The following is a 14,070-nucleotide window of genomic DNA, read 5'->3' as shown; positions in this document are numbered from 1 at the left end:
TCACATAACTTCCTTTCTTTCTGTTTCCAAGTATTGCTTTACTGGATATTTAACTGGTCAGTGAAGAGAGCTGGAAGAGGGCTATTTTTCAGAGAAGCAACTTTTTATGAATGAGTGGAGGATTCTTAATGGAATTCTTCATTAATAATGACAAGCCCATAAGACTAAATATTTACCATATGCCCAGTCCTCGTGTGAGTAGGGAGTCTACCCCGCCCGTTATCCCAGTAAAGATGGTTTGGTGATGTTTTAAAAAGGAAAGAAAACAAAAGAAGGCAAGTGAAGAGTAGATGTGGAGACAAACAAACATCCCAAGCTCAATCATGGGCAAAGAAAAGCACCCTGGGCTGGGTTTGAGAAGGACATCTAAAGAGTAGAGATGGTGGCCTCCCGGAGGACTTGTCAGAGCCATAACGGCCCCTTCACTGTCACTATCTTATATGTGATAGAAGATAATTTTGTCCTCTATGAAATGGCCATCATTGCCATTTCCCTCTGCACCCATCAAAAAGGTAGCACCAGGCGCTATGTCAGGGATTCTCTGCCATGCACCCGCGGCTGCAGAGCCCCGCCCGGCCCAGCAGCTCCTCCGCAGGGCCCAGGCAGAGCCCGGCCACTGACTGCAGGAGGCACTGCTGGCTTTCTGTGGCAGCCAGGAAACCAGCCCCGCACAGAGTGTCACCAGGGGGTCCGTGTCTCATACAAGAACATTTATTCCTGCAGAACTTTCTTTTACATTTGGATGTTTTGTCCACCACTCTAGACGTGGGCTCCCTCTCTTTTAGACTTTGTGCCTATGCTAAATATACTACCAGCTTCCATTCTTCCCCCACAGACAAACATGCCAGGAATTATTTCCCAGGAAGAAAAGAAGACAAAAAAAAGAAAACACTTCTATTTGAGACTATGGTATGGGCATCTGCCAGAAATTTAGAGAGGAAGGTGATTACTCACCTCCATTTTTCCCCAAAAGAACATTCCAGGGTTTATTTCCTAAGGGGAAAGTAAAAAGGAAAGCAAACACGATTTCAGACTCTGTTTTAGATTTCTGTGCTACTGACATTATTAACCTAGTACCTTATTTATTCTCAAGGATTGCTTTTAAACAGTGATTCACTATCTGAGCATTCTTCTGCCCACCGTGGAGTACAGTAGAACCTTCTGATGGGCCTTCCAGTTGGAAACTTGCAATGAGTGTCAATGCTTTGCATAGAGCCTTCCCTTCTCTCAAGCCACACAACTTTGATCCCCACCCCCAAATCAAGTAATTGATACACACTGTTAAAAATCAATTCTGTTGGCCTCCACTGCCCTGCCACTGGCCATTGGCCACTGGTATATTGAATAATTGATCACAGCTTGCCAAACCACTTCAAGATAGTGAAACATTCTGGATAATATCCATGCTCTGTAAATGCTATGCTTTGGGTACTGAAAACAATGAAAGTGAGGCACACTGACAATGTCCCCAGTATCTTTAAGGACCTTGTAAAGCGGTGCTTTGTGGATTTCCAGAGTCTCATAGAATGTAGAAGGAAAACTAGCACCTTAACTAAGTCAAAGCACACCCAGAAGAAGAAACAAAAGAGCTGTGGGGAGACTTTATGTCTGTGTAGCTCTGAGCGCCCTTTTTCTGTTCCGGCTGTGTCTGTGCTGTCATCTCATTTCTGAACTGGTTTCTGGTGAGGGGGGTCTGATCACATTTCTGGTTGTCCTTACCCTTTGACAATGTGTTCCATCACTGTGGTTGCTGGTTTGTGAAAAGTGCCTCGCTGAACCTGGGGGTGAGAAAAACTCATTTCCCACCAGCCTGTGGCTATTCTCAAGTGACTGATTCATTCTGAGTCTTCTGTTTGTTTTTAGAAACTTTTGTGGAACTACATTCAGGGGGGAAATAAATAAAAGGACTGTAAGAATGTCTTATAAGCAGCCCTGTGTAGTGTGGATGAATATTGGAATCTTTGGTTTTCTGCACTTATTCTCAATATCCTGGTTCACTTTACCATAAATCTTCTGAAGGAGAAATTGTGATAATGTCATTTGGTCTAAGGTAGATTGGATAATTTCATCCATACTCAGCATTTGTCCATTGACTATGAGGTAGCTTCTTTGCTTTTCCTTTTATATGTTGGGAAACGAATAGCTGTTTATCATTTTTACCTTATTGATTTAAATTGCTTTTTAATAGCCATGAGTTAACCTCAGTTCGTAGTCTACCTTCCCCATTTGAGAGAATTCCCATCTTTGGGCTGAATTATGAAGATAATTGCTTTTTATGGTGACTACATATGCTTCAGAAGTTTCTTAAAATAGTAAAAAGTGAATTTTGTTTTTGACCCATCAGTCATCTTGTACTTAGAGTTCTCAAAAGGTCACTGACCCCTTCTGCTTCTTTGGGCAATTGGCTGAAAAGAAATGAGATTTTATAGGCTTGTATGCATTTTCTTTTATGTTCAACTCCCAAACTTCTAATTGTGTTGCAAAGGATATCTTGAATTTAATGTTCCTTAATGTAATTAGGGTAAAGTTGTACCTGGACATAGCTATATTATTGACCTTAAGATCCCTAAATACATTGTTGTGATAAAGGGCTGAATCTAAGGGCATCATTAAAATTCTCAAACCTCTCTTATAACCAAATGCTCAATTCTTTAATAAGTAGATTTTATATGGCTTTTTCATTCTGTGAGATGAGGCATTTATTTTTCTCCTCAGCTTGATCTCAGAAACAAGCCAGTCTCCCATCAGTATCCAAGCTGTACTCTAAGGGATAGATAAGGTAAATGCAGCTGGCCCTATGGCCTGTGGTCCCAGCATTTTGTATATTTGCTCAAGGAGGCATCTCTGTAACACTATTCTTGTCTCTCTCTCTAAAAAAAGTTTGTTTTGATTATTTATTGGTTTTATAAATGACCATTTCTTAGTGAAGACCACCACAGTATTCAGGTTGTACTGTCTGACCCAGGGACAGACAAGCATTTGTGCACATGAACTCCCCTGCCTCCTGTACTTACCCACCACACTCTAATCTTTCCAGGCTGCCCATAGTTGAACACACCTGGTGTCTGCTCAATAAATCCATCCTGAGTCTCAGGTTGAGAAGATGCCTTGAAAGCCATCCAAGCCAACTCCTCCAAATGCACGAATTGCCCTCCTCCTGGGCCACTCAGAAGTTGGGGACCTGCTCAAGCCAAATGTATTTAGAGTGCTTAGTACAATATCTTTCACAAGACCCACGGAGAATAGAAGTTTATTGATTTGCTAAAGTAATTTGGAGTTGAGGCAGTCTTTTCTTTGAAAGAATGAACATGGTATAAGTATAAAATAGGTACCCTTTGCCTGTGCATACAGTAAAACAACAAATTTGACTGGATCTATACTGTTGGAACTCAACCAAGAATTAGGAGAAGTGCAAGTTGTAGCGCTCCAAAATCTTACAACTACAGACTATCTACTGTTAAAAGAACATATGGGATGTGAACAGTTCCCAGAAATGGGTTGTTTTAATTTGTCTGATTTCTCTCAGACTGTTCAAGTTCAGTTGGACAATATCCATCATATCATAGACAAATTTTCACAAATGCCTAGGATGCCTAACTGGTTTTCTTGGTTTCACTGGAGATGGCTGGTAATTATAGGTCTGCTTTGGTTATGTAACTGTATTCCTATTATGTTAATGTGTGTGCACAATTTAATTAGTAGTTTAAAACCTATACATGCTTAAGTTACTCTACAAGAAGATATGTCAAAGACATAATCAATCTTCCCAGGTTTTCTGCCGCCTGCTACTTCTATAGCTTTTCTTCTTCCTTCCTAATTACAACCCTTAAATAGAATTTGTGCCTCATATCGAATTTACCGAGTATCATAATTCTTCCAAGTGGTAAAGACACCTCAAGACAAATGCTGGGCATAGAAGCCACAGGGCATAAATCTGCAAAGAAGTAAAAAGCTAACCTTTTCAAACAATATTGCTTCTCTCTCACTTACCAAGTTTACATTTCCCTGTATGGCCCCGGAAGATGACTGGTTAGCCAGAGACGGGTAAGATTCCTCAAGGGAGGAACAACCTAAGACAGGCACAGTCGCAGGGGGGCCATCAGGTGAGAAATTGGGGATCAACAGAGGTGAGGCTTAGAACCTCACCCCCCTGTTTTGAGAGAAATCTGCATCCGTGGATGTTTTATTGCCCTTGTCTAGCTTGGATTAACACTTAGTCTACAGGCACACACCTGATCATCTATATTTGCTCTCTTACAACACTAAACTATGTTTTCTGCCTGTATCTTGCATCTACCTACCACTTCAGCATTTTATTAAAAATAATAATAATAATAATAAGGGAGAAATGTGGGATTCACATATAAACCAAGTATAAAAATCAAACGAATATTCATATTTGACCTGATTGTTTATAGTTCATAATGCGTGATCAAAACCGAAAGTTTCTGTGATGACTGCCCTTGTACTGTTCACCACGTAAGAACTTACTCACTATGTAAGAATTTGTTCACCATGTAAGAACTTGTTCATTATGCTTCAGAAGATTGGAGACTGGAGATTGTGCGTTGAGCATTGAGTCCCCTATACAGAATTTTATTCTTGTTAACAACCATTTGATCAATTAATATGAGAGATGCCCTCTCAAAAAAAAAAAAAATAGGTACCCTTTGTATACAGTGACAAAATCTGAAGATGCAGACTTTTTTTAAATTGTAAAATGCACAAATCCTAGACTACACCTCAATACATTTTTGACAGGTGGACCATACTTTTTTTTAAAGGTGCCATTTGAGAATTTAGCAAAGGTTGGTAAATGAAGCCAACTTACTGAATTTGCAATAGTCAACAATAATTTGATTTTTATCAGCAGTTTCTGAATCCTGTAATTTCATTTTTTTAATTGGCCTGACCATCTGAGAGATAATCATGTGCAAGGAGTCCAGTTAAATCATAGAGTGAAGATCATTTATGATTTATTTTTATTTCGTATGAGACAAATTAGTAAAGAAAAAGTTCCCCTATTTTTAAAATGGACATCTGACTACTAAACCCATTCTTTTTGGCCTCAGACATGTTGAAAGTTCTTAATTCCCTTATGAACTCTACCACCTCCCATGGGTGAAGAATTCTGAGGAATGGCTGAAAAATTCTGAGCTCTTTGTAAGACATGATCACGGATAAACCTGGTCTCCAATTTAGTGTCCCCACATGGGTATACAACACTTCATAGGGGCATGACCTCAATTTCCAGAATTAAAAAAATTGAAATTATATTGAAAAGACCATTCAGAAAATATGATCCAAAACCATTCATGTGATTCAGAGCTTAATTTACAATTCCATTTACTTTTACTGAAAAGTGGAGACCATCTGATTTTCAGAAAGCACATGTTATTAAAGGCAAAATCCCCCCCCAAAAAAAGTGTAAGTAAAAGAAAGGCAGCACCATAGTCCCAGGGAAGTTATGGTATTGATGGAATACTCTGAAAAATCCTCCATGAGAAAGTGTCATTGAGAAACAAAAGCTATATGTCCCCAGCAGTTAAGTTGTATATCATTATCCATATTTCCTGGGTGGATTTATGGTTTTCCTGAAGTCCTGGAAAGACCACACCCATAACTGCTGCATGAACAGAACCATGTTTCTGTCCTGTGAATTCTCCACACTGGCCACAGCTAAGTGAACTAAGGTTATAACTCGGTTATAAGAGGGTGGTGGCCTAGGAAAGAACTTGGCCTGACAGTGGTCTTGCCTGACACCTGGCCCGACCATAGCAGAGCTCCCCTCCAGGGAGCGATAGGAAGTAAATAAGGAGCAGTAAGCACCTGAAATAGACCGAGAGAGGACTAAGGCATGCTCATTAGAGCAGTTGAAACAATTAGAGTTCTCACTGACTCACCATGTCTGCTCTGAGGTTACTGGAGTAATAATGATTGATTCCTGAACATCAGAGCTGTTTTTTGTAGTTACTACTCTACTTGCTTCTCTCTCCTTTTTTGTGTATTGACACAAATAAACTCACCTTAATTGAGATAATCTGCCTGCCTGTCTATTCTTTACAGTCCAGAGGGGCCTAATGTAGTAAGGTTAAAGCTCTTCTCATTTCCAAGTAGCTGGAAGGGAGCGAGGAAATAGAAGAGGCACCACAGCACACCATGTTTTGATTAGATGTGGGTTCACAGTGGATATCTTCCTGAAAAATCACCTGGGTCCACTCCATACATGTCAACTGTCAAATCAATGGTAACTATATCTCCTAGACTCCTGCAAATGAATTCAAAGCACTGAGAATGCAAATGAAAAATCCACTTAGAAGGTGACCTCATGATAGGCACAGAGATGGCTAGAGCTGGAAGAAAAATTAGAATTCTTAAAGCCCAAACCTACCCTTTTGTGTGTGTGTGTGTGTGGTATAACTGTTATGTCACATATGTTATAAATATTATAATGGGATCTGGCTGGTGATTAGTTTGCGACTTTGGTCATAATAATGTGCTGTGTTTGTTCAGTATTTTTGCTCAGAATCTCCAAGTGCTTTGCAGAAAAGATTTTACTCACCTTTATAATATCACTTTCATAAAAGGATATCTGAATGGAGATACAAGTGAGTGAAGATATGAGGTAAGAATGCAAAAACCTACCCTTTTTTTATATGAGGAAAATGAGTCATAGAATGCGCACTGAGTTAAGTAGAAGCATATGTGTTTAAATTTAGAAATTGTTTTTAAATATGTATTCTAATGATTGACTTAATAAATGCAAAAGTTGCTACTAATATGCTGAATATTTGGGGCAAGTGCAATTTACAAGGGCAAATTACAGGGGTTTGTAGAAGACAGAAGTGAAATGACTCCTAAAAAGTCTGACAAAGGAAGACAGGTCTCTAAGATGCCACGGGAGATGTTGGAAGGGGTGGGGGGTTGTGGGTGGTGATCAAGGCAGATGAGCCTGGCATCTCTCCCTACTAAATTTGGGTAGGGATTAATAATATCAGGAGAAAGTCTGTGATTGTGTATTCTGTTTCACATGTGAGCTTCTCGTGAGCATTCATTCAAAAGGGAAAAGAATGCTATAAAAACTATTTAATCTATGGTTTGAAAACAAAATTCTTGTTTGAACTTTGTCACTCAGCCATTCAGTTTGTGGGATATATAAAAAGAATATGGAAGATAGATTCAGGTCTAAGGTCTGCTGACAGTCAATTATTGCTAAATTGGAGGTAGCCTATGTCATGCCACAGTGGGATGGTCCAATGTGTGTGTCACTATGACTAGGTGACGGACCCCAGTTATTCAATGAAGCATTAATGTGGGAGTTGTTAGGTACCATATGGATGTGATTCTAATTTATAATCAGTTTTCTTCAAGAAAGGAAAATTATTCTAGATAATCTGGATGGGTCTGGTTCAATCAGTTGGCCTCACAAGCAGAATCAAAGCTTTCCTGAAAGGGAAGATATTCCACCTATGGAAGAAATTCCACCTACAGACTGCCACATCAACTCCTGCCCACAGTCCAGTCTTCCCTTCCTGACAGCCTGCCCTGTGGATTTTAGACTTGCCTACCCAGTGTCAGTCCTTTGAGGTGAATCTATGTGTGTCCGTCTGTCTGTCTTGTTCTAGTTCAATGTTAGAACTCTGACTGATAAACACAGCAATCAACAATCCCAAAATCTTAGTGACTTAAAACCACAAGGTTTACTTTTTGCTCACAGTACATCTACACCATGTGTCAGCAAGAGTACTCTGCTCACTGTGGCCACTCAGAGACCTAAGTTGCCAGAGCAAATATTGCTGGTCACTATGTAAGAGGCAAAGTAGATTGCTGGGGGGGGTCTTACATCAGCAAGCAACTCAACCATCTGGCCAGAAAGATGCTCATGACAGCATTTCTGGAAAAGTGGAAAATCAAAAATATTTAACGAAGAATATTAATGACTAATATAGTTAATTAGGAAAATACAAACTTATCAATGAGCTTCTTATTTTGGATGAGGACAAATTCATTAAGATACAAAGTAAGAATGTTCAAGAAGGATAAAGAATGCAAGAATTCTAGGATCAGAATGACTCTGAGAAAGGAGGAAGGGAACCGAAGTGGGCCACCCTAAGCTCTGGTGTCGGTAACCAGAGAAAAGGCTACACTCTTAAAATGTACTCAGAGATGTCGAACCAGCTGACCTAATGCTTAGGTTAGGCAAGGGCAAAATAATTAGGGATGTAAGCAGTCCAAATGGCTTTCTTTGATGTGGTCCTGGGATCTAGGTATCTAGGTGAATGTCATTGCCTGTCATCATCCAAACTAAGAGAGCATAACTAAGAGAAGAATGTTCTCAGATGAGCTCTGTGAGTGTATCAACAGTTTTCCAACACAAGGAGCCTGTTTGAGAATTTCACCAACTCATCTCTTGACCTGTGGGGGTGTTTCTCTTCATTGTGGTGGTTTACTGTTCACTATCTTTGTCTCATTTTCTTCATGAAATAAAACCATCTTTTTTTTTTTTACCTATGTGTTTCCTTCCTCTTTTACACAAATAATGTATTCCTAACTCATATATTACCAATGTCTTCTAAAATTACATCCCAGGAAGCAAAGGTCCTTTTAGCAGGATGTCATATATTCCCTAAAAGACTTCTATTTTACTCCCTTCATCTTGGTTTTAAGAAATAAAAATACAACTAATGAATTGTGTTTTATATGTGAAATAACACATGGGGGAGAACCAGTCAAGGCATCTAACGTGCTGAGCACCAATTCTCTGCAATATGCAATACTAGAGCCAGTGCTGTGGGACAGACAGTAATGAATATTCCTGCCTGAAGGAATTCTATAATCTTGTATAGAAAGGAAATCCAAAGATGGGGTCCATCCATTTTGAGCAAATAACCTTTAGACATTTGCCTGTCACAATGCCCCCACCAATCTCCTCAGCAGAAGTGTAATTAAAAAACATGTCAATCCACAAGTAGTGATTTTACAGTATCTTACTACACTGATGAACAGTGACTGCGAAGGGGTATGTGGGGGGGTGCTTGGTGAAGGGGGGAGCCTAGTATACATAATGTTCTTCATGTAATTGTAGATTAATGATACCAAAATTTAAAAAAAAATGTGTCAGTCCAGGTATGTTTCCCCAGAGACCCACTGTGAGGTAGAGCAGCCATGGGAAAGGAAGAGCATCAAGCCTCCCCACACACCCAAAAGCCCAGCTGGACTGCCCCCCGCAACCATCTCACTTGTCCTCCCATCATGAGCAGCGGCACACTGAGTCCACCCTAGACCGCAGGCAAGAGGACCATCTCTTATACTGAAATTTTAACACAATACAATAACCCACTAAAATGATCTGCTTTTTGCTCTCACTATGCATCAGCAATTCTAAACAATGTCACTGACAACATACTCCTCCTGGGGGAAAACATTTTATTGGTCTAAATTCTAACCATCTAGGGCAGATGGCGCCCACTGCCCTGCTCTTGGTGTACTACTGCTAATGAGTGACACTCTCTTTAATTTCTGGTAAAGGGTAGAAAAAAGTAATTTTAATTGCCACTAATTCCAAGCAGAAACTGCATTTATTCATGTAGTCAACAAACATTTAATAATCCTGTAATAGAATCCAAGTTCTATGCTGAGCACAGGGCATACCACAATGAATAAGAGTTTCTCTTCTCACAAAAGAGCAGATTCTTCTCCAGTCTAGCCTGGGAGAGCCTCAGGTCCAATCCTAGGTGGCAGCCTCCTGAGACACCTGGGGCTGTTTGTTACATAGCAAGCGATGAGCTATATGATACACAAATGAAACATAAAAAATCTCCACCCTCTGTCCCCACCCCAGGCCACTGCAATCTTCTCTCAACTTGAATCATATTTGCAAAGTTAAAGGCCCAGTGAATTTTGTACTATTTGTCCTTTTGCCTCATGGAGGTCCACCACACCCAGGCTAGCACATGGAGAACCTTGAAACGTAAGAGCATCAGAACTTCTGCATTTATCTGATGACTATTCACTATTGTGCTGCTATCATTTACTGCTATTATAACTTACAGCTGAAGCATCTTTTCCTCTGCTTTCATGAGTGTCTGAAAGTTATGTGCTGAATATTTACTGATTCCATTGGGATCCTGGAGAACAGTGAATCATAGTCTTTTCTATAAACACTAAGGTGAGGACTTTGGCCTGGAAAAAATTTTAACACCTCAACATTGCAAAAAGTGCAGTGACTAAGATGTGAGAAATGAACTATGAGAATTTTGAAAAGAAAATGGGTAAGGATCCTCCAAGGTGCAGAAGAGGGTGTGAAGCAAATTGATGCAGGGAAGCCTGAGCCAGACCCCAACTCACATTTTCTTCCTCTGGTTAGAAGCTAATTCTCACTCCAATTCTGCTTGTGTTTAAGTAGAAATATATGTTGTCTGGACCTCTCTTTTTATTATTTTATAATATTCAATGGAGATTCCTAAATTTAAAAAATTAGCGTGTGAACTAGATTTGGAATTGGATTTTTGCCTAGTATTTATTCCCCCTCCTGCCTGATGCTGATAAGTAGCTAGCTGAGTAGTTACCCAGTGGCACTTACATAGTTGGGACTGCATTTAAACCTAAACTATACATCATATTCAAAAATGAAGATGCAAATTGCTGTGAAAGGCCCTGTGATTCCAGCAGGCAAATCTCGAGTATCCATGTCTGTTTTCTCTTAAGGAAAATAGTTTTCTGGATAAACTACAGATCCAGGCTAAGAGTCTTCAGAGAAAGCAGCAACTAAATCACAACACCAGTTCCTTCCCTTCCCTTCCATCTTGGGTAGAGGGTAGAAGGAGGGGTCTTCTCTGAACAGCATGCCCCAGAGAACCGTGATCCCACTCTTAGTGAGGATGGTGAGCCCAGGTACCTCAGAGACAATGTCAGTCTTGCAGATCATCGTGTCCACAGCACTCAGCACACAGGTGGCTCATAGTGGCATATAATAAGCTGTTATTGAATGAATCAGTGAACTGATGAATAGACATCAGAAATTAGATATTATGAAGCTGTTCTGTTTTTCTCCTCATTATTGTGATGGCACCCCTGACATACTGTTTCTTCATCCCCAGAATATCTTCTCTAGATCCTGCAGGACACATGCCAGGCCTGCATATCCCTGCACTGGCTTAGTCTCAGTATGTGTCTTGGATATTTAAGCATCTTCCTTAGTTGAGCTGCATCACATGCTTAGTTTTCATACTCAACCCAGGCCTGGGATGTGCCCTGCAGGATCTAGAGAAGTTTGGTTAGCACATTGCTTTCATCTAGAGAAGTTTGGTTAACACATTGCTTTCAAGATCATTTAAAGAGACATGCCTACATAATAACTGTTCATAAATGAAGCTGCCTCTTAAGCCATAGTACGTTTGTGGCTGATCCATCTACCTGCACTAGGGGAGAGCCTTTTGGGATTCTAGACATTGCTGATCAACTAAGGTTTGAAAACCCCAGAGCAGTGCCACTGCACAGGCCTTGATAAAGACCAGGAGTTACTCTTGCAGATGACACCTCCCTGGGGGATGCAGGCAGTTTCCACAATTGCATGCAGTATCTACAGAGCTTCCTGCACTGGCTTAGTCTCAGTGGGTGTCTTGGATATCTAAGCATCTTCCATAGTTGAGCTGCATCACATGCTTAGTCTTCATACTCAACCCAGGCCTGGGATGTGCCCTGCAGGATCTAATGAAGATATTCTGGGGAGGAAGAAACAGTATGTCAGGGATGCCATCCCATGACTCATTGGAAGATTACAGAGGGATACTTCCAGTATGCAAATGGATTCAAAATAATGAGGAGGAAAACAGAACAGCTTCATAATATCTAATTTCTGATGTCTAATTTATAATTGGGGTTTTCCATATGCTGAAATATATTATACAATAATTATGTGTTTTCCTTATCTATTTGAAATGTTCATTATGTCAAAGCTTTATACAAATGCTGAGGCAGTACACATAATTTAGTATGTTGATATGCTGTATTTTTCCTTAACTTTGATTTTTAAAGAACACTACATTTTTACACTATGACAAACCATAACACTATTTTTGTGTCCATGCAGAAACTGGGCCAGTATTTCACACATTGTTTTAATAGCCTACTATATAATAGCTGCTAAAATCTATTATTGGATATGTTCTGATGTTTTTAGAAATGTGTTTCAAAAAGATTTCCATTTGCTTCTTTAAGGAGCTGAAATGTTTCTTATCATAGCAATACTTTTATAATAAAGTACCTGGACACCTAGCTCTTCTATTGCAAGAGACCCTGTTGGAAGCAACTTTTCCAAAGAGTAGGGACATAAAGTAACCTAAGCTCCCATAACAGAAAACCAAGAATATTCTCTGCAGCTTTAACATAGTATAGATATATTTCTTGAGCAATGACACTTTGATGCTGGTGTTTTATGGAGCCCCACTCTGCCTCCTTTGGGCCCTTGGGGTCATCTCCTACCTCCCAGAAGACAGAGAAGACAATTCACCTACAGAGGAGTTGGACCTGGATGAGGCACAGTTTGTGGTGGTGTGGCCCTGTCTGACTTAAAATTCTGGTCTAATTGTATGCCCAGGAGGGAGAGGAAATGGATTTGGTGCACTAGCAGGTTCTGTCTCACTGAGTGACCGCAGTAGCTGAATATGTCCCATAATTCAGAAGGAGGAGCCCATATTGGGAAGGAGAGACACTTCTTTGTGTCATAGCAGTAGGCTGTCCTAGCTGGCTGCCGTTTGAATTCCAATTCCGTGGACTAAAAATTATGATGGATTGGTGGAAAATATGGACTTTTTAAAAATTGTCATAAAATATACATAACATAAAATTTACTATTTTAACCCTTTTTAAGTATTCAGTTCAGTGTATACTTATTTTGGTGAAACCATCACCACCATCCATCTCCAAAACTTTTCCACCATCTGCAGTTGAAACTTTCTAAACATTAAGCAACAACTCCCCATTCACTGCACACCCTGGCCGCTGGTACTCCTATAATGCTGTCTTTATGAGTTTGCTACTCTAGGAACCTTGCGGAAGTAGCATCATGAAGTATTTGTCCTTTTTTGTCTGGCTTATTTCACTGAGCATCATGCTCCACATGCACTTTTAAATAACCCATTGTTCCATTGTCCCTCTGACCCCGAGTCAAACTGAGGGTAAGTCCACAGTCCCTGGAATTCCAAGTCTGCCCAAGTCTTCTGACCTCACTGCCAGGAGTCAGGATCTGCTATGGGGAATTGCATCCCTGCAAAATTCATATGTTGAAGCCTTAACAGCTGCCATGTGACTATATTGGAAATAGGGCTTTTAAGGAGGTGATTGAGGTTAAATGAGGTCATAAAGGTGAGATCCTGATCCTATAAAACTGAGATCCGTATAAAAGAGGGAGAGGCACCAGTGTACGCTGTCCCCACCATGTGAAGGTGGCTGTCTATAAACTAGGAAGAGAGCTCTCACCAGGAACCAAACTGGCCAACACCTTGATATTAGACTTCCCAGCCTCCAAAATTATGAGAAAATAAATTTCTATTGTTTAAGCTACCCTATATGTGGTATTTTGTTATGGCAGCCTGAGCTGACTAAGACAATCTCCAACTACAAACTAAAAGGAAGAGTCCTCACTTCTGATACCAACTACAAGTTCACGGGTTCCAAAAACCACCCTCAGTTTCAGTCATTAGCTAGATGGACTCACAAATCTCACCAAAATTGTTATACTCACAATTATGGTTTATTGGAAGGAAAAGATGTGAATTAAAATCAGCCAAGGGCAGAAACAGGAGGCAGAGTCTGGGAGTGGTCCACATTCAAGCTTCCATTGTCCTTGAGAAATGTCACCCTCCTGGCATTGACATGTGACAGTATGGATATAGTATTACCAACCAGGAAGCTCACCTGAGCTTCAGTGTCCAGAGATTTTATTGCCTTGTGAGTCAGTCCCTACCAAGGGTGACAGGTGGATCTGATCGGCAAATCCTGAAGATCAGCACAAGGACCTAAGGATGGAGAACTGCAGTGTTTGCTGGGAGTACAGAAAGCCCATGTGTC

The 14,070-nt window shown here is 40.3% G+C and overlaps 1 protein-coding gene across 5 annotated transcripts in view; it reads left to right on the top strand.

Moving 5' to 3' along the window:
- Nucleotides 1-6,031, top strand: part of PLD5 (phospholipase D family member 5) — a 406,964-nt gene extending 400,933 nt beyond the window's left edge. For 2 of the 5 annotated variants that reach the window (XM_057507830.1, XM_057507827.1), the window contains 3 exons: nt 2,716-2,779; nt 3,038-3,328; nt 4,664-6,031. In XM_057507830.1, the coding sequence (XP_057363813.1) occupies nt 2,716-2,720 (5 nt within the window). In that variant the 3' untranslated portion in view covers nt 2,721-2,779; nt 3,038-3,328; nt 4,664-6,031. Of the gene's footprint in view, nt 1-2,715; nt 3,329-4,663 lie in introns of all 5 variants that reach the window. The other 3 variants (XM_057507828.1, XM_036919037.2, XM_057507829.1) reach the window with 2 other exon arrangements.
- Nucleotides 6,032-14,070: the final 8,039 nt, after the last annotated feature.

Source organism: Manis pentadactyla, chromosome 9 (genome assembly GCF_030020395.1).
Source record: "Manis pentadactyla isolate mManPen7 chromosome 9, mManPen7.hap1, whole genome shotgun sequence".
In the NCBI taxonomy this organism is placed as follows: domain Eukaryota; kingdom Metazoa; phylum Chordata; class Mammalia; order Pholidota; family Manidae; genus Manis; species Manis pentadactyla.
The sequence above is the reverse complement of the archived record's forward strand: the minus strand, read 5'-3'. Positions and strand labels throughout refer to the sequence as shown.